Raw genomic sequence first — 22,604 nt, 5'->3', positions numbered from 1 at the left:
TCAACTTAAACATTCAGAAGTTGGATCATAACTTTCGGGTACGTTGCATGCAAATTAAACCAAAAAAAGACTCCCACAGGTAAATTCATTTGCAAGTTAGTCTGAGCTTGTCAGGGCTATCTTGAATAATGTCTGAAAATTGTGCTGTTAGTGTGAACACTTTTTTTTCAGTTTGACATTTTTGATTTCTCCTGTGAGTCAGAGGTCTGACTCACTACTGCTTCAAATACAATTTCGTTGCAGTGTGTGCGCGCGTGCATCTTTACTTGATCTCTTTTATTGTCTAATAACTCCGAATGGCACCGATGGACCCATTTTACCGTCAACATCTTTGCTGTGCAATAATGAGGACTTACAGTGTCTGCAGTATGACTGTACATATTTTCACCTGAGTGGGTTAGGAATGGTGATGGTTCTGTTACTAAAGTAGCAGATGTTACAACTTCTCGCTTATGTGCTCTAAAACATTGGAAGAGTTTATAAATAAGTCTCGAATTGTGTAAGGGAAGTACTTTTTTTTTTCCTTTCATCTTTTTTCCAGGGGGGGTAATAAACATATTTCCAGTACATTTTTTTTCCCAGTGTTTTCTCCTATTTTTCCACATTCTTAATTTTTTTCTCCTGTTTCTGTCATTTGCTTCCTACTGTTGCACAGTGAGGAGTCACCAGAAGGCAAACGCATTTGAAGGGTAATGGCATGCAAGGGATGACCTTTGCCCTTCCCTTCAGTCAACCAATCAATAGCCCTGTGTTCTACAGATCACCGCCAATCAGGGACGTCCTTTAAAAAATCCCCACAAGGCACCTGTGGAGTAGTCTGACTGGGGAAAAGCATCTCCATGGCAACAACATCATTACCAGAATAGCTCTTTCCTTCTCTCTCTCTATTTCTGTCTCTTGCGCTCCCCTTCCTTTTATTCCACCTCCACAGTGCTCTCTGTTCTTGATCTCCCTCTCTACTGCAGTTCTTCCACAGTCCTCTTCATCCATCATTCCTCACAATTGTTCCATCCTCTGTAGCTCACTTGCATACTCAGTCTTTTCTCTCTCTTACTCCCTGGCATTTTTTCTCCCCTCTATCTTCACATGTATGCTCTTCTCTGTCTTTCTCCATATTTTTCCATTTTCACTTTCATTTTCTGTCACCCCTCTGTAATTCCTCTCTTCTATTCCCATTTTCTTCTCATTCTTTTTCTACATAGGAGTAAATATCACAAGATTGAGTTGTGTGTATATTTAGGTTAATACATATTTGGACAGTTGCATAGTGTTGATGATTTAGCTTTAATACAGGTTATTGTAATGACGGATGGGTGAGTGTCGATATCAGGTATCGGTATCGATGCTGATACCAGCCCATTTTCATGATATTGGTACTCGTGACTGGCTATTTTACGATCACAAATTAGAAATTTAAAAATATAGAAAATTGCAATTATTTTGCACAAATTTAAGGAAATCATTACAATACTGCAAAACAAAAAAAGTTTAGGGGAGGGTAAAGATCCCGTAAAAGCGAATAGTGACGCCACTGGATGTAACCAGTAACTGATCAACAACCACTTTATTTTTTTATAATAATAAACACGGAGTGGTTGAGTGAAGCAGTTCAGGTCAACTTCAACGTAGCTCTGCTTTTCTGTCTGCCGTTGTCTGTCGGTTCCTATTCGTTTCTACGGCGTCTATTTTTAGCCGCAACAGACTGGTCACGTGGTCAGAGGAGGACGTCAATAATGTTGTTGTTGGTGGTGGTGGCGGCGGCGGAGAAGGGAAGGGAAGGGACGGGGCAACGTTAGCGAGATATATACTGTAAATATGAAGGTAGTGAAATCTTAGGTCAGTCGCGCCTAGGTTGTGGAAATTTCACGTTCCGATCGCGGTTGCCATTTGCGTGGAGACGTTGCGAGCCGTGATGGGAGCCGAAGCCGGGAGGAAGACACCTCCGCACTAGTACACGTTCCAGGAGGACCCGCCGACATCCACGGTAACCGTGCACACAGAGAAAGCCCGTGCGTGCATGTGTTCATGCGTGACTGGCCCGCTAGCTTCCTTTTATTGCTTGATTATCTCGTGAATTGTTGCGTTTGTATAGCCATGATCAACACTTAGCTAACTTGCAAACACTGCTATGGCTAGCTAAAGGACAGTCAACAGACTGAAAGAAACAAGCAGACGTGTATGATTGAAAAAGCAACACATCGAAGCTACTTTGTGCCACACAAAACAGCTACACACGTTGGCCTCCTTGCCGTTTGTTGAGTTGGCGTGAAAGTGACCATTTGAAGCGAACGAAATTGAGCACAACTTCAAGTTGGAGGCAACTCACAGTACACGCCTTAAGCTAACAGCTACCACTCAACAACATCCTGCTCAATAACCTCACGGAGTATTCTTTTATTTTCTGATTTATTCGTGATGGGATTGGAAGTACTTCATTGCTCCAACTGGCACACAATTCACACAATCTTGATGTACCAAAAAAAAAAAAAAAAACCGATTGTTTAATGCACAAATCATGTTTTATTTGCATTTCTGTATCAATACAATACAATGCAATACATCTTTATATATGAGGTTCGAGGTTTTTTTCTTTTTCTTTTCTTGCTCTGACCTTTCAGTGTTGAGTTTAACATGTTATCTCTGTGCTTACCTTCTTGGTACTTTCTTCTATGTCTTAGAAACAAGCACGTTAGGTTACTTAAAGTACTGAGGTGTTAGATGTTGAATTATGTGAATGGTTGTTGACATTTGTCAGTAGTACATTTTTGTTTTGTTTGTTTTTGCTTTGGTATTTCTTTTCATATATATATAAAAAAAAACTGCTAGAGTAATAATATGTATCCATAGAAAAAAGAAGGGTGGGACTAGATACATTGTTCTACTTCACATTCCCTTTGAAAATGAAAACCTCTCTGAATAACTATTGAAGTTTTCAGTCTTTGAAATTTTTTGCTTTATTTTGTAACGTGTTTATCCGTCCTTCCATCTATTTTCGGAAGCGCATTTCCTCACCGGGGTCGCGTGCGTGCCTGCTGGAGCTCCTCCCAACTGACTTCTGTTCAAATCAATCAATCACGTGCATCAAATCAAAAACTGTACCACTTTAAAACATATCAGATACATATCCAGTTGTGTTTTTTTGTACAGATAGAAATCACATTGAAGGAAATGCCACCTTCACCGTACTGACAAGTTCATTCATACACTGACAAGTTCATTCATGTGTATGTAAAATAACACATCGATTCCACTGAATCGAATTGAATTCCCCTTGAATCGAATCGCACCCCATTTATGACTCCATATGTTTGACTGAAGGAAGCACACCCCTAGTTAATATTCATACCTGTCACTTAACACTTTTACCACCAGTTCTTGCATTTTTATTTGTTGACAAGTCAGATGAGAGAATTATGAGGAGGAAGTTACTGCTATATTAATAGGTAGCCGACATTTCCTTGAAGGAAGTGTACCGTAATCACTTTCCATCATGCCTGACTCGAGCTGTCGTTTAAAAATGGCGGACGTCTGCCGTGCCAAGCGGCAAAGTCATCGAAAGACAAACTCCGTGTGAAGGTAGATTGCAATGACTCACTCGCATTTTCTGAAACTGGAAGGTAACGAAAGAACGATGCTTTAATTGCTGTCTCGGCTCTTTGTGAATTCTAGTTTCGGTCTCGGATGTGGTGGTCTTGAACACGGCCCTACTCCTAAGCTGTTGCATGTTAGTAATAGTCAACATGAGCATCCGTCTTCTTAACAAACTGGGCTCATTCTCAGAACACTGTTTGCAGTTGAATTCCTCCATGTCACCTCCTCCCACAGGAGCTTCAATCCCTCCGCTGATCGTCCGGTTGGAAGGACTTTGGATGAGGGATTTGCAGCTGTATAATGTACTGTCCCCCCCCGAAGTCAGATCTCAGAGGTCAAAGGGTGCATCAGGCGCATTAGTTGCATAATATCTCCACGGACTGTGCACTGTAACCCACTTTAAACTTACAGTGCCCTGTTTTTGGTAAACAGAGGCCCGCAAGAAATGCTTAGGTGAAGCGTTACCACGGCAGCCTGCTCTTTGGTTGCCAGGCAGCACTTCCTGCTCCTCATATGCATGGGAGGGGCCAGGTATTTTTGGAAATGCTGGTGTGAAGAGGAGGAGGAGGAGGAGTGAGAGTGAAACATTTCTATTTTTGTTGATTCTTTGGCAACATTGCGTGCATGTTCGAGTCTAGTGAAGTACACAGGCACCAGATTCTTCATTTCCCGTCTGACTTTCTGTTTTTTGCCTTTCGACCTTTTACTACAGTCGACCAGCAGGTTAGTCTGGTTACCTCCATAGGTCAAAGTATTGCCCTCTGATTGATAGACAGACCTCTTAATGAAATGTCAACAGACTTCGATGCGCTGAGAGATGTTCAATTATTATTAATTCATGAAATATGTTTAGTTCATGAATGCTTCTCTGAAGCATAATAATAATAAGGCAGTGAAGTTAACGAATGCATATATTTGGCATCGAGGCTCATTTCAGTCAGCAATGAGGGTGCAAATCACATCTTGAGAGGATCCTCTAAATCACATTACAGCTAATGTTTGTTGTCATGCATTTGGACAATTACTCTGAATGCTAATTGCGCGAAGGGTTTTGATTTATTTTGCTTTGGAACGCTTGCAAGTGTTGTAGTTGCTCTTATCAATGTAGGGCCAGTAGGTGGCAACAGACTACTGTATAAACTAGCTGTGGAATTGGTTCCCGAAGCAGATGTTAGTCTGGGGGGGTGCCAATTTGTCATGAAGTTTGCTGACCCGTCCACAACAACAAAAATCATGTGTTTTTTACTTTTGCAAGTTGAAACTTTTCATTTCCATTCTTCATATGTAAACAACATAAGCTCCATTTGAACTCGTATCTCAATGGTGTTGGTTTTTTCCTAGAAGTTAACACTGAGGAGGAGGTTTCATCCGTTTATCCGTCCGTCCATCCATCCATCATCTGTCCTGCAACATATGGCTGACACCGAGGACCCACTTTAAGACACACGCACAAAGACTCAAAGGAGCACAACGCAAAGGCCACATTCAGCCTTCATGAATTCATCACACACCTCTGGTAGGTTTTTTTAAAATATCATAAAGTATATAATTGGCGCGTGTCCCCGCCATACAGTATGTGACATTCATATATATATATATATAATATATATGCATCTTGGTGCCCCCCCCCCCCAGCCCCCACTGAGCAATGTCAGTTGTCACACTGACTGTAATTTGGTTGTCATGGGTACAGATAAAGCACATGCACACACGCTCACATACGTAGATACACACAAAGACACAGTGTGAGTCCAGTGGTTGATGCGCCTCAAATAGAAACGCAGAGATGAGTCATCCTGCAGTACACACACACACACACCTTCAGCAGATGTGTTTAGTATGTGAGACCATTTGAGATATCAGATATTTTTCGTCACCCTCTAAATTGAAATAAAATTCAAATACATATTTTAACATGACTAAATGATAATGTTGTAGCAGGATTTTTTTTTTTTGAAAAGAAATATGATTTGATTTTTGCATTCTGCCTGTGAGTCATACTGAAACGTACGCGAGTCTGCCCATGGACATCCAGAGCTGTTTACACAGGAGGTGAGGATGATGAGGGTGAGGAGGAGGTGGAATGAAGGTGACGAATTAATGAAAATGTTTTAATGAGATTTTCTTTCCTGGAAAGGAAACAGGTGTTAAGGCAGCCTAAAAACAGAAGAGTCATAACCATTTATCTTATGATTCTAATGTCCGTTCCGTTCGAGTATACTTCAAGCAGCTTCACTTTAAAATCAACGGCTGAATGGAGCAAACAAATACTATAAATAGCAGCCAGTAGTTTCAATTAATAATATCCACACCGACAGCAAAGTGCGCAGTGCAGCTTTTGCTTACACCGTGATCATGCTTGGTGGCATCTCCCAGGTGCACCGCTCCAAAATGCCCCACTTGAACACACTCCTATATTTTGTGCAGACAACATCCTGAAGGTCTTGGTCTTGCATTTTGTGCTTTGGAAGGGTTGCAGAAACAAATGCTCTTGAACTGTTCAACCTTGTTATGGTTTTGAAAATGGACTTTTATAGACTCTGAAAAAACTTGGTTCTTTTTCTTCTTCCTCATTATGCATATTTTGACTCGTGCAATTTATACTCTGGAGCGATTTACAGTCCGAGGGATGAGAAAAAAAATGAACCTCCGACAACAGCCTGAAACGAATGTTTTGTGCAAGTGGCGAGTTGAGGGCGAGAGAGATGACACTTTCCAACTTGCTCCCTCACAGCCACCTACAGCAGTGATAGATTCTTCCTCGGTTGTCACGCTCGCAGTCCCGCTGAGCGATTGACAGGTGAATTGCGGGAAGTGCATGGCCAGAAACATCACATTGGTGTGCATCCCTATTCCGTCCCACACCTTACCCCCCCCAGAGCTAGAGGCTTATCTCTTGCTTTCTCTCTCTCTTTCTCTCTCTCTCTGTCTATTTATATCTCCAACTCCTCCTTCTCTCAGGCAGGCTATTTTCATCTCCAGTCCCTCCATCACCCCCCTGCAACTCCCATCTTAGTGTCTCTTCTTTATTCCTCATTCGATAAAAGCTGCAAGAAAGACTCAAACGTATGACTTTTTTTTCTTTTTCGAATGAAAGGACAAAAGCTGTCGGCGACCGTTTATCCGTCTTAACGTCCTCGCCAGTCATTGATCTACTCTCTGCCAACCCTCAACTGCTTTCATTCAAACAGCTCAGAGAGCGCCACATAGCGACTTTCGTATGCACACACACACACACCCACACACACCCACACACACGCCCGCGCACACACACATGACTGTCAGACAGTGAATATTAGCTGTCTGACCAGCACTTATTTCTAGTGGGTGTATGAAGGTTGCCAATGCAGCAAGCCTTCCCCTTTTTTTTTTTTTTTTGGTGTGAATCTTCACCGGAGTCATAAGAGGATAGTATAGGCTCCTCGGCTGCTCATTTTTCCGGAAGGCTGGTATCGCCGCTCGTCTTGGGCTGCCACAAGATTTCCTTGTTTTTCTTTCTCTTTTCATGTCATTGGCTTCCTCGCCCGCCCTCTTTTGCTTCCATTTCCCTCTCTCTATCGTTCTCTCAGCACTCGATTCTAATTTTGGAAGCATGGAACCTCGGGGAGTGCTCTCCCAAAGCTATTTATGTCCTCGCCTTTCCTTATCTTCCTCCTCTCCTCCTCTGCCTCTCATCAGACAGGAGGAGAACAGCGTGAGGATCCTTTGATGCAGGGGAATTCAGCGTCTCCTCGTATCTGTTTTGGTGCGGTGTTATTAGCTGTGGGAAGTGGCGAAGACGCAGCTGCAGCTCGCAGCTAGTCCATCCTGATGCAAAGCCACTGCACACATGGAGCTGATGGCGTCCATCATTTTGCAGCCGGTGGAAATGTGGCAACTTTTACAAAGTGGCTCTCAGTGATTGTCCATTTTCCTCACTTTGTTCGGGCAAGGCTTGGATTGGATGCACCAGAGGAGGCAAACTTCTTGATTTGAAAGACCAGACAGTGTTAAGGAACTGGCTCTGCAGGGATCTGGACTCCAGATGATATAGAAACACCACGCCGTACAAAGCTTAGTCTATTCGAAGGAGTTTCTCGCAATTGGTCTCATCTTCCGATTCATCCTTTCAATTGGATCGATTCTTCCAGCTGAACCCAAGGGAAGACTTTTCTGCATCATAGAAGAGGATCAGTTTGAGGAGAAATTTACAACAAAGCGACTTGAAATTCAACAAAGAATTCCCTAATCAAACACAGCATTGTTTTGGATTTTTCAATGGAATTTCCCCAATTTATTTTTGGAGCTAAAAGAATTATTCCCCCCCTCGAAAAAAAGCAGCTTTCAACTTAAAAAGCTTGTAAATGATTACTCATATCCTCCCCAAAATGAGTAAGCCGCACTTCTTGAATACATGGCAGTATTCATGAAAAGGAACTGAATCGTTTTGAGGGAAAGTAGAGCACTTCTCTTCTTTTGGCATGCTGTTGCATCCCACGGTGTCAGGATTGTGCACCATGTTGCAGACCATTTATGAGACGGAGTCGTGTTTTTCCTCTGCCGGCACAGACAGCCAACAGCCTCTGGAGCTCCTGAGTAGCAGCAGGGGCTCCACCACTGCCATGCCCACAGCCGGTGAGTCATCTCAGGGATGGGGGGGGGGGTCTTTTATTGATATATATCAATCTCGTTATTAATTGCTTTTCAAGTTCGTGTTGTTTCTGGATGTTCACGTTGTTTGACGAAAAGGATCGGCGGACCCCTGCCTTCGTTTGCTCTGCCAATACTTTCTTTTGCATATAAATGAGATGATTGTGTAAAGGTTCCAACTGTATTCCTGCATCTTTGTTATGCTTTATAAATTCGCTTCCACGACGGCGACAGTGTTAGTGGAGTGACAAGATAGAAATGTGAAGCAGGCTTAGGTGTGACTGGCAATCGGACAAAGGTACAGGGAGGTGAGCAGAGTTGGGATTTGGTGCCAACAGCTAAATCTATTTGGAACAAGACATGCGTACATTGCCTCTAATCCCCTGCTCCGTTGACACATTGATTTCTGACACGGATGTGTCGTTCTTAAGGAAAGGCTGTTTTTAGCAATAGACATTAGAACCTTCAAAATACAATTAGAACCTTCAAAATACAATTAACTTCGATTAAAAAAAAAAAATCATTCCTTTTAACAAATTCTATAAATAAATACAAATCAGCTACTGAAGATTTTTTTTTTTTGGAGAATTTAATATTCATCTGCTCCTAAAAAAAAATCTTGAATCCTGTATTAAAATACAAATCGAATGCTTCTGAGGCTGTGTATTAAGTCAAACATCCTGAGAAGGTGCACTTGAAATTTGAATGCAGTTATGCAACACATACTAACTAATATTGCAAGACCATCCTCGTCTCCGTGGTTACTTATATTTTCGTCTGTAGGTGAGGAGCACGTCTCGTGAAGGTAGCTGGGATTCCACTAAAGTGCAGTTAAATTTAGCAGAGGCGTTGGTGGGCCACCTCCAGACGCTTTTTTGCGCGGAGGTTTTAAGCGGCGATACGTGTACACAATCCATCGATTCAAATAACACATTGAATTGAAGCCATCATTTATTAATCATTCCGGTTATAGAGTAATGCTTGTCTTTTGCACTTAATGATTATAATGATCTGTTTTCTATTACGTAACCCATTGCAATAACCGTCCTACCGTGTGGTTGACGTTTGTCACAGACTTCATCGAGCGCAACTTTCATCTAAAAATACCGTACAAAGCGGATGCCCTTTTTCCCAGCTCCACTTACAAATTGAAATAAATCCAATGAAATGTAATTGATCGAGGATACGGCTTATGATTGACTACCATCAGTGTGTGTGCCTTTCGTCCTCTAAATGAGTGATTGTCAACTTTTTTTGCTGAGTCACCTGACTGTGGACAAATTTGAATAGAGTGGCATAAAAAGAAAGAAAAATGGAGGCTTCTTTATGTAACGCAACATTGAGACAGCATCTCTCTGGATGACCGAACTATCCCATCATGCATCTGGCCCACCCATCATTCCCTATGGCAACAAGACACATGTGACTACTCTCTCTAACTGTAGGCTTCTAATTTGTCCAAAGCACACACGGCCATTACACTATTTTTACCTTTTCGGTCTTCCTCACTGTGTCCCTCTGCTGTTTTGCAGGGCTGACGTCATTGTGTCTATTTTGCCGGAGCGGTGCATTATGAACAAGACAGGGAAAGAGCAAAGGAAAGGAAAGATGGAGATTGTTTTCCCCAAATAACACTCTGCAGTAGCACTGCAGGGAAGAATAAATTATGGAAGAAGAGAAACAAAGAATTAATTTATAAACAAAACTTTAACCTGTCCTTTGTCTTTTTAAAGATGGAAATTCCCTGCCAAAGTAATTGACGCCTCCAAACGATGACTGCAATTATAGTCTTGACTAATGACGACTGAAACTAATTTAGAATAATAAAAATTCTCCGTGAGAGTTAGAAAAGTTCTTTGAATATTTTCTTCATTTATTGCCAAGCCCGACAAGTACTCGATTAACTCTATTCTAATAGTGTTAAAATCATGATTTGCTCCAGTAGAGAATTTTAATTTTATGGACAAGCTGGATGTATTTTTTTATTATTTTATTGTTGCATTTGCTCTGATCCATATCTTTGTTTGTGTCGAATTGCATCTAACCGTTAAGAGACTCATATTATTGAGCGAGAAGTTAATTCCACCCGCCTCTTTGCCACACTGTACGTTAGTGTGAGTTTGTGTGTGTGTTTACAGGACTATAAATGTCTTTAGTTTGACGTCAGAAGCTGGCTGCTGTGGAATGCTGCTCTCTTGCCAAGAGGGCTGTTGTACACACACTCACAGTCCAGTCTCACATACACACATACACATCGGGACAGTGTGTGTGTTGTAGTGGAAAGGGAGACACGTGCGTCACCGTGAAACACCAGAATATTTGTTTAGGTAATTGAGAAGTGAGTGGCTGCACACATATTCACAGACACACATCGTGTTTATCTACCAGAATTCAGTTTTAGACGCTTTGGCTCTTGCCAACATTTTTCTTTTTCTTTTTTTCATAGCAGCAGCAGCACCAACCGCAGTTGACTGAGCCAACTGAATGGTCACACAGCACCAAATATAAAACTGCCTTGATTCTTTGGTTGTATGTCTTTGCATGTGTGGGGCATATTTTTAAAGAACTAATGCCACCAATATCATTTTTTTTTAAAATAACTTATATTTGCACAAGCGCCATTTCCTCAAGTGTAAGTCAGAAAGTCTGATTGAGAGAAAAGACGGTCAGGATTTGAATGACGGTTCTCCTCTCTCTAGCCAGGACAGAGCTAACAAGCTTAGCCTCAATGTGGATGTTGCTTACCTCCTATTTTGTATTGTTAAAATGGCATCAAAGTAAATGAACCAAACTTATACGTGCAACGTGACACCCAAGCCACGGATAATGTCAGTTCCAAAGGTCCAAAATCCTAATTCTTTGTGAGGACGGTCTGATTTAATTTCCTGTCCAGCCAGCAGATAGGAAATGCCCTGCTGCTCTAATATACTTTTTAGCATCTTCAGGAAGTAGCCTAATCCATTATCAGGGATCAGATGAGCTCAAGAGACAGTAGCCAACAGAATGTGGCACATCAGGGTCACTGTTGGCTCGCTTCTCAAAAGTCCCACCCTACACACACACGCACACAAACACACACATCCAGTGATTAGTGTCGCTGACAGAAGCCGATAAGCTAATTAGGGGTGTCTATTCTGAAGTTACTGAGCCTTGACTTGTCTAGTCTGACTGATATCCAACTAAATACACTATATACATACAAGGTCGCCTTTTTGATATCGTAAAAATGTCATTTAAAACAGCAGTGAAGAAAGTGAGGTACGCAAGACCCCCGAATGAACAAATTGTGCCTGTGGAAATAACCACGACACCTTGAGCTTTATCTTTTATAAATAATGACGGCACGTGCGGTGTTATCATATTTGCAACTTACAAATAGTGTTCCAGTTTGAAAACGGTGATGTCATTTTTAGTCGACAGCAAGTGGCAAAACAAAGCAAGTGGCAAAATACCGTACAATAAAACTTTAGTTCTATAGCGCATTTTACTGCAACTGTAACAAAGCAGTCACATATTTGTTTGTTTCTTTGTTTTGACTGATTAGTGAGAAGATTGGCACATCACATATTCGACTCGTGCAAATCTTGAGGCTATATAACAGTCGTCAGGATGCTGCATTCCTTTCTTCTTACATTCTCTCAATGCATCTCTTGGTTGTTGGCAGATCGCGTTGTGCCTCCGACAACAATGTCCAGACCAATCAGTAATTCTCTTTCTCTCGCAGTCGTGGAGGTGAAAAGCAGCCTCCCATCAGGCATGCAGAGCCCGGCAGGAACAGCAAGTGGAGGAGTGGCTGGAGAAGGTGGTGAGTGTCCCTTTGCTTCTTGGTTGTGCACGCCTGGGACGGAAATTTTCTGTCTGTAGAAATATTAGTGTTGGTGGCCACCGCGAATGGATTTAATGCAACACTGTCACCGTTTCAGATGGGCTTGAATTTTTCGTAATTGTATGATTGATCGACAGCCATGCTTACGTCAACTAATGTCATCCCCTAATTTGATCGCAGAGATATTTTTTTGTTTTCTTTGTCTACGGTCAAAGCTGATTTGCATTGCTATGAACCTTGGTGTCCTAAATATTGGGCACGCATTCAGAGGGTAATGATCCTGTTTTGCTCAATTTGCCAGTCTTACAAAATGTAACAAACTACAACTCTCTGATACATAAAAGTTCCTAAAATGCGTCATTGCTTACTAAAATACCCTCAAGCACAAAGTCTTGTGATGGAAACGCAAATGTCTGACGCACCAAACCAAGTGCACTTGTATGGAATAATACCTCGGGCGTGTGAATTCATGCTTTAACAGGCTCGTTTGACCTTCATGAGATATCATCAAGGGTGATATTTTGCATCCTCACTTGGATAAGAGATTTTATTTGGGGGGTTTTAGTGTATGTGTGAATGAAGCAGTGTGTGCATGTATGTTTTTTTTTCCGCTTCTCCATGATGCTTTTCTTTTTTTACTGGTGTGACTAAAAACGTAAATGGTTCCCAGGTTCGGAAGAAGGCTCAGGTGGTGGAGGAGGCCCCGTCGACCTGCGCACCGAGCCCAGGTTGGGATCTTTGCCAGTGGGAACTGCAGGAGTGGACACCACTTTGAGAGAGCAGCAGCTCCAGCATGAACTAGTACTACTTAAACAGCAGCAAGAACTCCAGAAACAACTGCTATTTGCTGAATTCCAGAAAAAACATGAAGTGCTAACCAGACAACATGAAGTCCAGCTACAGGAACACCTGAAGGTATTTCATGTATATGCTTTGAAAAAGATTCTTTTTTGTCAGTCACATGACAGCATGATTTTACATTTGTTGTCATTCCGCTAATTATATCGTTTGTAAGCAACAACAGGAACTGCTGGCAGCAAAGCGTCAGCAAGAGTTGGAGCAGAAGCGAAAACTGGAACAACAAAGACACGAAGAGCAGGAGAAACAACGACTGGAGCAACAGCTGCTTCTACTTCGGAATAAGGAGAAAGGCAAAGAGAGTGAGTTGCTTTAGCGCTTCTTTTCCCCAGAATGCAACAGCCAGCGCATTGCTTCCCCCCCCCCCCCCCCCCCCCCCCCCACAATGCATAAGACAAAAAGGTCTTTGCATTACTGACATTTGTTTGTGTGTTATAAAAGGTGCCATCGCCAGTACCGAGGTCAAGTTGAAATTGCAGGAATTCCTTCTGAATAAGAAAGAACCTGGTATCGGCGGACTGAACCATTCCTTCTCCTCAAAGTGCTGGTAAGTATTTCTGCGAGCAATATTAATAGAGCAGGCACGCCGCCGCGTGCTTTTCGTGTTTTCCTCAGGCTAACAAATTCCCTCGACTTATACGACCTTTGACTCGGTAACACTCACTGACATCGATGACCACGTGCGATTCATCTGCCGTAAATGTATAAATGTTCACTTTTGATTGATATTGTCTGCGACCTGTTTTGACATTTCCCCCAAACTCTGCTAAAATGTTTGGTTACCTTTTTGTGTGTCTGCAGGGGAGGCCAGAACATTTCCCTGGAACAAAATTCACCACCCCAGAGTAACACTCCAGGAACTCTTCCATCTTACAAACTTCCCACGTTACTGGGTAACTACGAGGGCAAGGATGACTTTCCGCTCCGCAAAACAGGTAGGGGATACAAATACGGTGACAATGAACAGGAAAGGAAATGCAGAATTGATGGAATGCTTTTCCCGGAACAATGGATTTAGCGTCGTTGTAATTTGGTTTTCGCTCAAAAGATGGTGCGGAGTGTTTTGGTTCAGGTGATTGCAAGGTCAACGCTCACCTTGTTTTAATGGGAGGCTGTTGACGTATCCTCAAGCAAGATAACAAACCTCCAGTTCCTTGTGATGCTGCGTCATCAGCGTGCGAACACCATATGCCAACCCCGATTAATTAGACTCTCAATGACTCGGTGACATTGGAAAAGTGCTTTGACTACCAAGCAGGCAGAAAAAAAAAAAGAAAGGCTGGTTGCCATTTCACAAGGAAGAAAATTGCCAAAAGAATTGAGTAGAGAATATGAAAAGTAAATCTGAATGGTAGTCGTAGGGGTTCCATTGTGACTCTTGGCAAAAACATTTTGTTCCTGAGGTGCACGTGAATTGCGTTCTAAAGCAACACCGGGTTTTTGTCATTTGACACAATGGAGATCTGCAAAAAATCTTCCTCTCAAGTCTACTTAATCGCTCATGTGAAACAGATTAGCTCTAAGATGTGACGTTTTCTCTCTTCACGCTTCCTCCTTTTTCTGTCATTTAGTGTCTGAGCCTAACCTGAAGGTGCGTTCACGGTTGAAACAGAAAGTCGCAGAGAGGCGGAGCTCTCCACTCCTCCGAAGGAAAGATGGAACTGTCATTAGCACCTTCAAGAAAAGAGCCATTGAGATTTCAGGTTACTAAATAACGCGATGAAATATTATTCTGGTGAATATTGTGGCGAAATATGGTGCAAATTCCATAATGTGTTTATTTTTTCCCCCAGTCTCTCCTCTCTGTAGTAGCGCTCCAGGTTCAGGGCCCAGCAGTCCCAATAGTTCCAATTCAGCCATTGCTAATGGCAACACTGGTTCTGTACCCAACATACAGACCGAGGTATACAAACACACGTGCTCAGCCACGAGTCACTCGTCGACTACTTTGTAACCATTCCGTGTGTCTGCAGCTTAGATCCCTTCATCAGACGCTAGGAGCCGATGGGACGCTGAGTCCACTAAGTCTCTACACCTCACCTTCTCTGCCCAATATCTCCTTAGGACTTCCTGCTAACACACACATCACGGTAGGCAAAAGACACACACACACACACACACACACACATTTCATTCTGGTTTGTAATGAATGAAAGTAACATTACAGTTTCTTTCACAGGCATCCCAGAAGTTGTCAAGCCAACAGGAGGCCGAGCGTCAAGCCATTCAGTCACTTCGGGCAGGTGGAGCGCTAACTGGGAAGTTTCTCTCCACATCCTCTCTCCCTGCAGGTATGCGTTATCGATTCTGTTCTTATACTTTTGTATACACAATTGTATCAACGCTGAGCAAAGCCTTACTCAGTAAAGAATGGGCAATGTAGCTAAACATGAATAGATGTTCAAATAAAATGTTTCTTTTTATTTCATTTCTTGTTTATTTATATATTATTTATTTCTTTTTCAGGGGTGGGACACGATGTCGAGACTCCGAGCTCGCACTCTGCTCATTCGTCATTATTACAGCACGTGCTACTACTGGAGCAGGCCAGACAGCAAACGGCAATGCTATCGGGTACACGTATGACACATGAAACCAAAATGAAATATATCCATTTTTTTTTTTTTTTAACTCTTGATCTTCCACCCAATCAGTCCCTATGTACAGCCAGTCGCCCTTGGTTACAGCAGAAAGAGGCGTGTCGAGCGGCATGCGATGCGTCAACAAGTTGCCCCGCCATCGATCTTTAACTCGTACCCAGAGCGCACCTTTGCCCCAGTCGCCCCAGGCCCTCCAGCAACTTGTAGTTCAGCAGCAACATCAGCACTTTCTGGAGAAACATTACAAGGTATATAAATATACGTGCACACAGATAATTGCAAATCAATGGCCGCACTTATACTCCTTTCTATCCTCCCCTTTATTTGTGTAGATGCTTTCCAAGGCTTCAGATTTACCCAGACCTCCTCCCACTCACCCAGAGGAGACAGAAGAGGAGCTCACAGAGACCAACGACATGCAGGAGGATGACGTAGGGACAAGCATTCACAGGTGAGCGACAATCAGATGGCTTATTTCCAATCTAAATTGATATGTCAACAACATACTAAGTTTGAAACCTCTCGGTACATTTTGATCAGAGCTCCGACGGAGGCGTCGGACGAGCCCACCATCCCCTCTGACAGACTTAGCGTGCATGCAAAGGAGGAAGAACGAGGAGTTGGACACGTGAAAGGGGAAAGCACAGAAAGCGAACTGGATGAAGAAGATGAGGAAGATGATGTCATCCAGCTGGGAGATAGCGAGGAAGACGGCAGGGCTAGCTACTCTCAGGTTAGAAAGCGTTGACGTCAAGTCCCCGTTCTTATTGTTCACCTGATAAGCTCACTCCTATTTGTGGTATTTGTTGACTATAAGCTTGGTCTAGTCACACTACCAACTCCTCCTTTACTCTATCTGTCTTTGCACCGTTATAGAAATAGTCAAGCTTTTTCAGCGTGAACAATTAGTTGTGATATTATTCATCGTAATTTACATTTGAGAGTCCAGCGCACATGCATATAAACAGCATATACAGAAGACTCTCAAACTTTTTCATAATTGTGCAGCAATCACAAAAAAATGTAAACCTGTGACTAGATGCATGTTCTTGTAATAACTGACGATGCCCAGTGATTATGTAAGATTATTATTATTATTTAGATTGGCAGTAAATCACAAGGTTGCCAGCATCATATGACCCCAACTAACGGCGTCATGACACTTTGCCATCAGCAGATGTCAATTTGCAATAATGAAATGATAACCATCCGTCGTCTCCTGATCTCATACACCTCATTTAGCGCATGACCGTCTGTAGCAGTAGACAGCCTATTAGCAATAGCATTCGACCGTGAAAATGCCTACAGAAAAGGACAATATCACATCACAAGCTTTGCACAAGGTGCCAGCAACACTGCTCTCCTTGTTTAGCTCAAACAATACAACAATTAGACGAGCTGTGAATTTGTCAGCATTAATTCAGCGCTTGACATAAAAATAAAAACAACCCTAGAAGGTGGAATTTGTGTATAAAATAGCCTTATGTTGCAACGCCAGTCACTTTTTTGACATGCTCGCATAGCATAAACGTATATCATTGGAATGAGCAACAAGACCAAATCTTCCCATTCCGCCCCGTGCTGGTGCCACTTTGAAAACTTGCGCACACACTTCAGATGACGCTGCATTGACATCACCAGCTGGTGACTCAACCACTGGACTCACTGCCGTGTACGTGTGTGTGTTCCCAAATCTCGGTATCTTCGAGTGTGTTTTTGCGTCCACCCACCCACACATGATGACTCACCCTGTTCACAGCAGGGAGCACAGCAATATTCCCTATATATAGTCTGTATCGAACTGCTTGCACAAACCTTGAAGGCCAGACACACACGCACGCATTAATTCACTGAACGATGCATATTAGACCGTCTGTGTATACCTACAAAAAAATATATTAAGATACCTGTGCCATTGAGTTCCTGAAGTGCCGAGACAAATGAACGAACGGTACTTTTTTCTCCCATTCTCATCAGGGCTTGCAACAGATGGGTGTATTCCACTCCTCGTTGCCTCACAGACCTCTGGGAAGAGCACAGTCTTCTCCTGCAGCCACCCTCAACCCTGTCAGACATCTCTTTACCACGGGTCAGTGTGTGAAACAAAAATAAGCAGCATGCAAAAATATGTATTCAAAAAAAAATTGTATCGGTATGGGTGACGACTCAAAATTTGAGTGCTCGGTCTGAAAAAAATGTTTATTTAACAACCCTAATTAAGACAGTGACAGATAATTGTGAGCAGAGACCTTTCTGTCTTTCTGACGCACATGATGATTCACTCATGTGCCCAACTATGGCATTGCAGCACCAACTACTGGTATAGAAGACTTCTTTCTTTTTTTTTTTTTGCCTTCAATATTGTAATTAGGGCTCTAAATTTTCAATACATGTAAATTGTCCATATGTTCCTGTGATGAGTTATTCACATCCCCTGCATTTACATTTGCTTTCTTCTTCCTGTTTTGCTTCCTGCAGGACTTGTTTATGACAGTTTGATGTTAAAGCACCAGTGCGTATGTGGAAATGCTCATATCCACCCAGAGCATGCTGGGAGAGTGCAGAGCATCTGGTCCAGGCTGCAGGAGACAGGCTTACTGGGCCGCTGCGAGGTAGGCAGGCATGCACACACACACTTGTAGCTCAAAATAAGTCAAGAATAAGTGTGCAAAAAGCTTTCTCGGTCTCTCGCCGTTTGTGTCTGAGCAGAGAATTCGTGGGCGGAAAGCTTCCCTGGATGAGATCCAGACTGTCCATTCCGAATTTCACACCCTGCTTTACGGAACCAGTCCTCTGAATCGACACAAACTGGACCACAAGAAGCTATTGGGTACAAAATGATCAGCTTTAGAATGTTGCCTTCAGATACAAGTTGGTTTTTTTTTGTAGTGACACACCTATCTTGAAAAATTCTCAAGGTGGAAGGAACACTTGTATCTCAAGCCATCACTTGGCCTTTATGTCCTCTTCTCAAACCAATACGTGTTTCAGGTCCAATCAGCCAGAAGATGTACGCTGTTCTTCCGTGTGGAGGAATAGGGGTGAGTTACTCCTCTAAGCATCTTTTTGAGTTATCTTAATGACATAGGTGGCATTTTTTTAGAACTGCTTTACTGCCCTCTGCAGGTGGACAGCGACACCGTGTGGAATGAGATGCACTCGTCTGCTGCTGTCCGCATGGCGGTGGGCTCCGTTATTGAGCTGGCCTTCAGAGTGGCAGCAGGGGAACTGAAGGTAACACTCAGTTTTCTAAAAAAAAAAGGGTTAGCTTTTTTTTTTTTTTTCCCCCAGACCCGTCTTTTACTGTCTTTTTCTTTCTCTGTACCAGAATGGCTTTGCAGTTGTGCGTCCACCAGGGCATCATGCAGAGGAATCCACTGCCATGTTCGTAAAAGCATCAGATCACCATTTGCTCTTTTTATGTGGCGATTTTTTTTTAATCTTCCCCTTACTTTGTGTGTGAGAGCAGGGGTTTTTGTTTCTTCAATTCAGTAGCCATCACTGCCAAGCTACTCCAGCAGAAACTGGGAGTGGGCAAAATCCTCATCGTGGACTGGGTTAGTGAAACAACCAAATTCTCTGCATAAAAAGTTGACCAAAGCCCGTGTTTCATAATAATGACGGTCTCCCTCGGCGGTTACTGTAACCTGTCACCGCAGGACATTCACCATGGTAACGGCACGCAGCAGGCCTTCTACAGTGACCCCAACGTCCTCTACATTTCCCTCCATCGCTACGATGACGGCAATTTCTTTCCTGGTAGCGGAGCTCCTGAGGAGGTAAACGCCCGCTGCATTTGTTGACGTTGCAAGCTCGACTGGATTGACACCGCAGATGGAAGTTCCCGACTCCACGTCTGATTTGACTGTACGCAACATTTACAACTCGATCATTCTTTGCTTTCCTCAGGTGGGATCGGGCGAAGGTGTTGGTTTTAATGTCAACATAGCATGGACTGGAGGAGTAGAGCCCCCTATGGGTGATGTTGAGTACCTCACTGCCTTCAGGTAAACACACTCAACTTTGAGAAATATATATCTTTTTTTGTCATGATAATATACAAGGCAAATCATTGTAAGTCATCATTTTCAACATTGTTCATCATCAAGTTAAGCAGCAAGCCTGAAGATGATGTCGTCCAATTTATGACCTCTTTTTGGATGCCTCTGTGCAGGAGTGTGGTGATGCCCATTGCTCAGCAGTTCAGCCCAGACGTGATTCTGGTGTCTGCAGGCTTTGACGCAGTGGAGGGTCATCAGTCTCCTCTCGGCGGTTACATTGTCTCTGCCAAATGTGAGTTTCAAACCGGTTACCTCGGAGTCCAAAAGTATTTCATGTGTTGTTGATGTATATATCAATATGTTTGACTACATTTTGGCAGGTTTTGGTCTGCTCACACAGCTCCTAATGGGTCTGGCTGGTGGGCGTGTTGTTATGGCGCTAGAGGGAGGTCATGACCTCACCGCCATCTGTGATGCATCAGAAGCCTGCGTTTCTGCGCTCCTCGGAGATCCGGTAGGAGGCTTTGCATATCTTAGACGGCTTCAAAATCGGGTTGATTCTGGTTATTTGGATACAGGTTATTGTAGCTGTTCCTGAGATTCACGACCACCCCCCCCTACCCCCCACCCACACTTGCTAATGATCTGCTTGGTTGACATTGCGTTGGTGTCCTTCACAGAATGACTCTGCATTTCAGTGGCCTCAAGAGAAGCCATGTCCTAAAGCCTGTGCCTCTCTAGAAAGAGTGATAGAAATCCAGAGTGAGTCAACACAGGCACAAACACTCAAGATCCCGCAGCAGAATGAATTGATTAATCGAAAACTAATCAATGATTAAATTCATGAATTAAATTGGTTAGTTAATTGTTCTTTTTTTTAATGACTAAACAATACCAAATAAACAACAAATAAAGTTGAACAGTGAATAGGGATTTTTTTTGGTTATACACTTTCATGCAAAAATAATATATGAGATGATTAATTGATGGAATAATCAACAAGGATCGGTACTGATAACGACAGCGCTACTGTCTTCCTCTCATTCGGAATGTGTTTCTTTGACTCTTTTAGGTAAACACTGGCCTTGCCTCCAGACTTTGTCTCAGACGAGCAGCCACTCGATATTGGACGGAGCGCAGATTCAATCGGAGAAGGATGAGGCAGACACGGTTAGCGCCATGGCATCTTTGAGCGTCGATGTGGAGCAGTCAGGCTCTGCCGCCAACGTCACCGACGCCAGCAGGTCAGTGTCTTTGTTTTGAGAGTTGCACTTATTGGACAGTATTTTGAGTTGGTTGATCCAACTCATGGCGTCTCCCTACGCAGGTCTACAGAAGAGCCAATGGAAGAGGAGCCTGTTTTGTAAGAGGGACGCAACCTTGAACGCCACCATAACCTCTTCCTGGCACCTTACTCTACCTTCTCACGGACCGTGTATAGGTACACACATTCACACTGAGTGGAAATGTTGTGGATGACCTCGAACGGTGGAGGAAACGCTCACAAAGTCCAGTTCTCTCCACGGGAGGAGCAGACAAATTGTAAGCGTATCCACGGCAACTGGCGGAGGGGCACGTCAGCACGGACACGCCTCTCGTGCAGCGTTGACTCTCCCTCCTCTCCTTTCAACCTGCACACAGCACCACCTTCTTTTGTCACGTCTACGAGTGACAGTCGGACAGTGCGGCTCTCCGCCGACGGAGCAGCAAGTTGGAAGACGAACGGAGGACGAGGAGGAACTAGGTGCCTTTTTGTCCACTCACACACACACACACACACACACGCGTGCGTGCGCACTGGCACGCAGACAATAAGAAGACATCCAATCAGAAACAGTAAAGAGCAACCACCGCAGCACCTCAGTAAACCAACCAGCCAATCAGGACTGAAGGAACACAGCAATGCGCGCGCGCACACACGTTCAGCTGTTGTTTCACGTGGCCACTTCATTTTCGTGTCGATTTCTTCTCATCTGGTTGCCTTAATTTGTCAGTTGTATGTATTTTAGAGAGGAAGAATTTGGAAACCCTTTTTGAAAAAGAGGGGGCTGGGGTCCGGCCAGCTTTAAAGACATTTTATTTATTCTTTCAACTAGCGTATATAACGTGTGTCGCTTGAAACTACCATATTTTTTGTCCCCCCCTCATTCTTTCCTCGAGAAAAGCGACCGTGGGATTGTGGTGTATGACCACCCCATCTCTCTCTTTTTTTAATTTGTAGTCATCTTTGTTTTTTTTAATCGTATTGATGTAATAACGTGTCATGTCCTGTTGCCCACAGTTGCATCACAGTGTCAGTCATTTTTCTAAATCTGTATATACTTCTATGTAAAAACAAAACACACAGACGAGATTTTTTTTAATGTAAAAACGAAACACACACACAAGATATTTTTTTTATAATAAATACAGGAAATATATTTATCATCCCTGACGCTGACATAGGGATTGGTCAAAATGTCGCGAATATATCTGTGTACTTAAAAGAACAGCGCCACAAGCAGCGGAATTGGATTGATTCACAAAACTCTGAAGCCTGTAATCTTTATGACAAGCCCATTCATTGAGGGAGGGCTGTTCTAATATGATGCGTTAAGCAAGGTTTATTTCGGTGTATCTAATCAATTGAACGTGTGACGACGGGTGACAAGGAAAAAGAATACATTCAGATAAATACAATGATCTTTTTTGATGCATTCTGCGCTTTATCTGTATCTCAGCTTTTGCCAGATGACAGGATGTGCGAGGGGAAGTTTTGGCAGCTTTGTGATGGTTTTCCCTTTTAATTCATTAGTCTCACACACACACACACACACACGTATTGTGTTTTTATCCTGTCAGAATGATTATATGAATATATTCTACAATGATATGATATTTTCATCTTAAATGAAGTGCAACACTTGTTCAGTGTGGTGGCACTTTTTGATGATGTTATTGTTGTCAATGGAGGTGGACAGCAGGCTCCGGCTCCTCTGGTAGGACCAAGCCTGGACTACTTATATGGAGATCTTTGATGAATGCAAAGTTAGTAATATCCAGCAGTGGCATACTTGCTGAAAAACTCACTAATTGCAACTAATGCCTATATATATATAT

General features: G+C 42.9%; 1 protein-coding gene across 2 annotated transcripts; it reads left to right on the top strand.

Moving 5' to 3' along the window:
- The first annotated feature begins 6,978 nt into the window (after positions 1-6,978).
- hdac5 (histone deacetylase 5) lies at positions 6,979-21,991 on the top strand. 2 transcript variants are annotated; one of them, XM_037256315.1, is made up of 28 exons: positions 6,979-8,205; positions 11,945-12,025; positions 12,717-12,961; positions 13,071-13,206; positions 13,346-13,451; positions 13,706-13,839; positions 14,476-14,607; positions 14,698-14,807; positions 14,878-14,994; positions 15,084-15,195; positions 15,371-15,478; positions 15,559-15,752; positions 15,837-15,955; positions 16,045-16,237; positions 17,482-17,593; positions 17,983-18,116; positions 18,214-18,334; positions 18,496-18,545; positions 18,631-18,738; positions 18,833-18,888; positions 18,974-19,061; positions 19,164-19,283; positions 19,414-19,511; positions 19,679-19,797; positions 19,886-20,019; positions 20,186-20,267; positions 20,578-20,749; positions 20,833-21,991. In XM_037256315.1, exons 1-28 carry the CDS (start codon positions 8,052-8,054, stop codon positions 20,870-20,872), a joined length of 3,375 nt encoding a protein of 1,124 aa, XP_037112210.1. In that variant the 5' UTR covers positions 6,979-8,051; the 3' UTR covers positions 20,873-21,991. The 2 variants fall into 2 exon arrangements, with proteins under 2 accessions (XP_037112210.1, XP_037112208.1); XM_037256313.1 differs by having other exon boundaries at positions 6,983-8,205; positions 13,062-13,206.
- The last annotated feature ends 613 nt before the right edge of the window (positions 21,992-22,604 follow it).

The sequence above is a fragment of the Syngnathus acus genome, chromosome 8, assembly GCF_901709675.1.
Source record: "Syngnathus acus chromosome 8, fSynAcu1.2, whole genome shotgun sequence".
NCBI classification, from domain to species: Eukaryota; Metazoa; Chordata; class Actinopteri; order Syngnathiformes; family Syngnathidae; genus Syngnathus; species Syngnathus acus.
The sequence above is the reverse complement of the archived record's forward strand: the minus strand, read 5'-3'. Positions and strand labels throughout refer to the sequence as shown.

Coding starts and splice junctions, on each gene's coding strand:
- hdac5 (XM_037256313.1), top strand. CDS start 8,052: ATGCTGTTGCATCCCACGGTGTCAGGATTGTGCACCATGTTGCAGACC. Junction 18,335..18,495: donor GGACCACAAGAAGCTATTGG/GTACAAAATGAT, acceptor TACGTGTTTCAG/GTCCAATCAGCCAGAAGATG. Junction 20,750..20,832: donor AACGTCACCGACGCCAGCAG/GTCAGTGTCTTT, acceptor CTCCCTACGCAG/GTCTACAGAAGAGCCAATGG.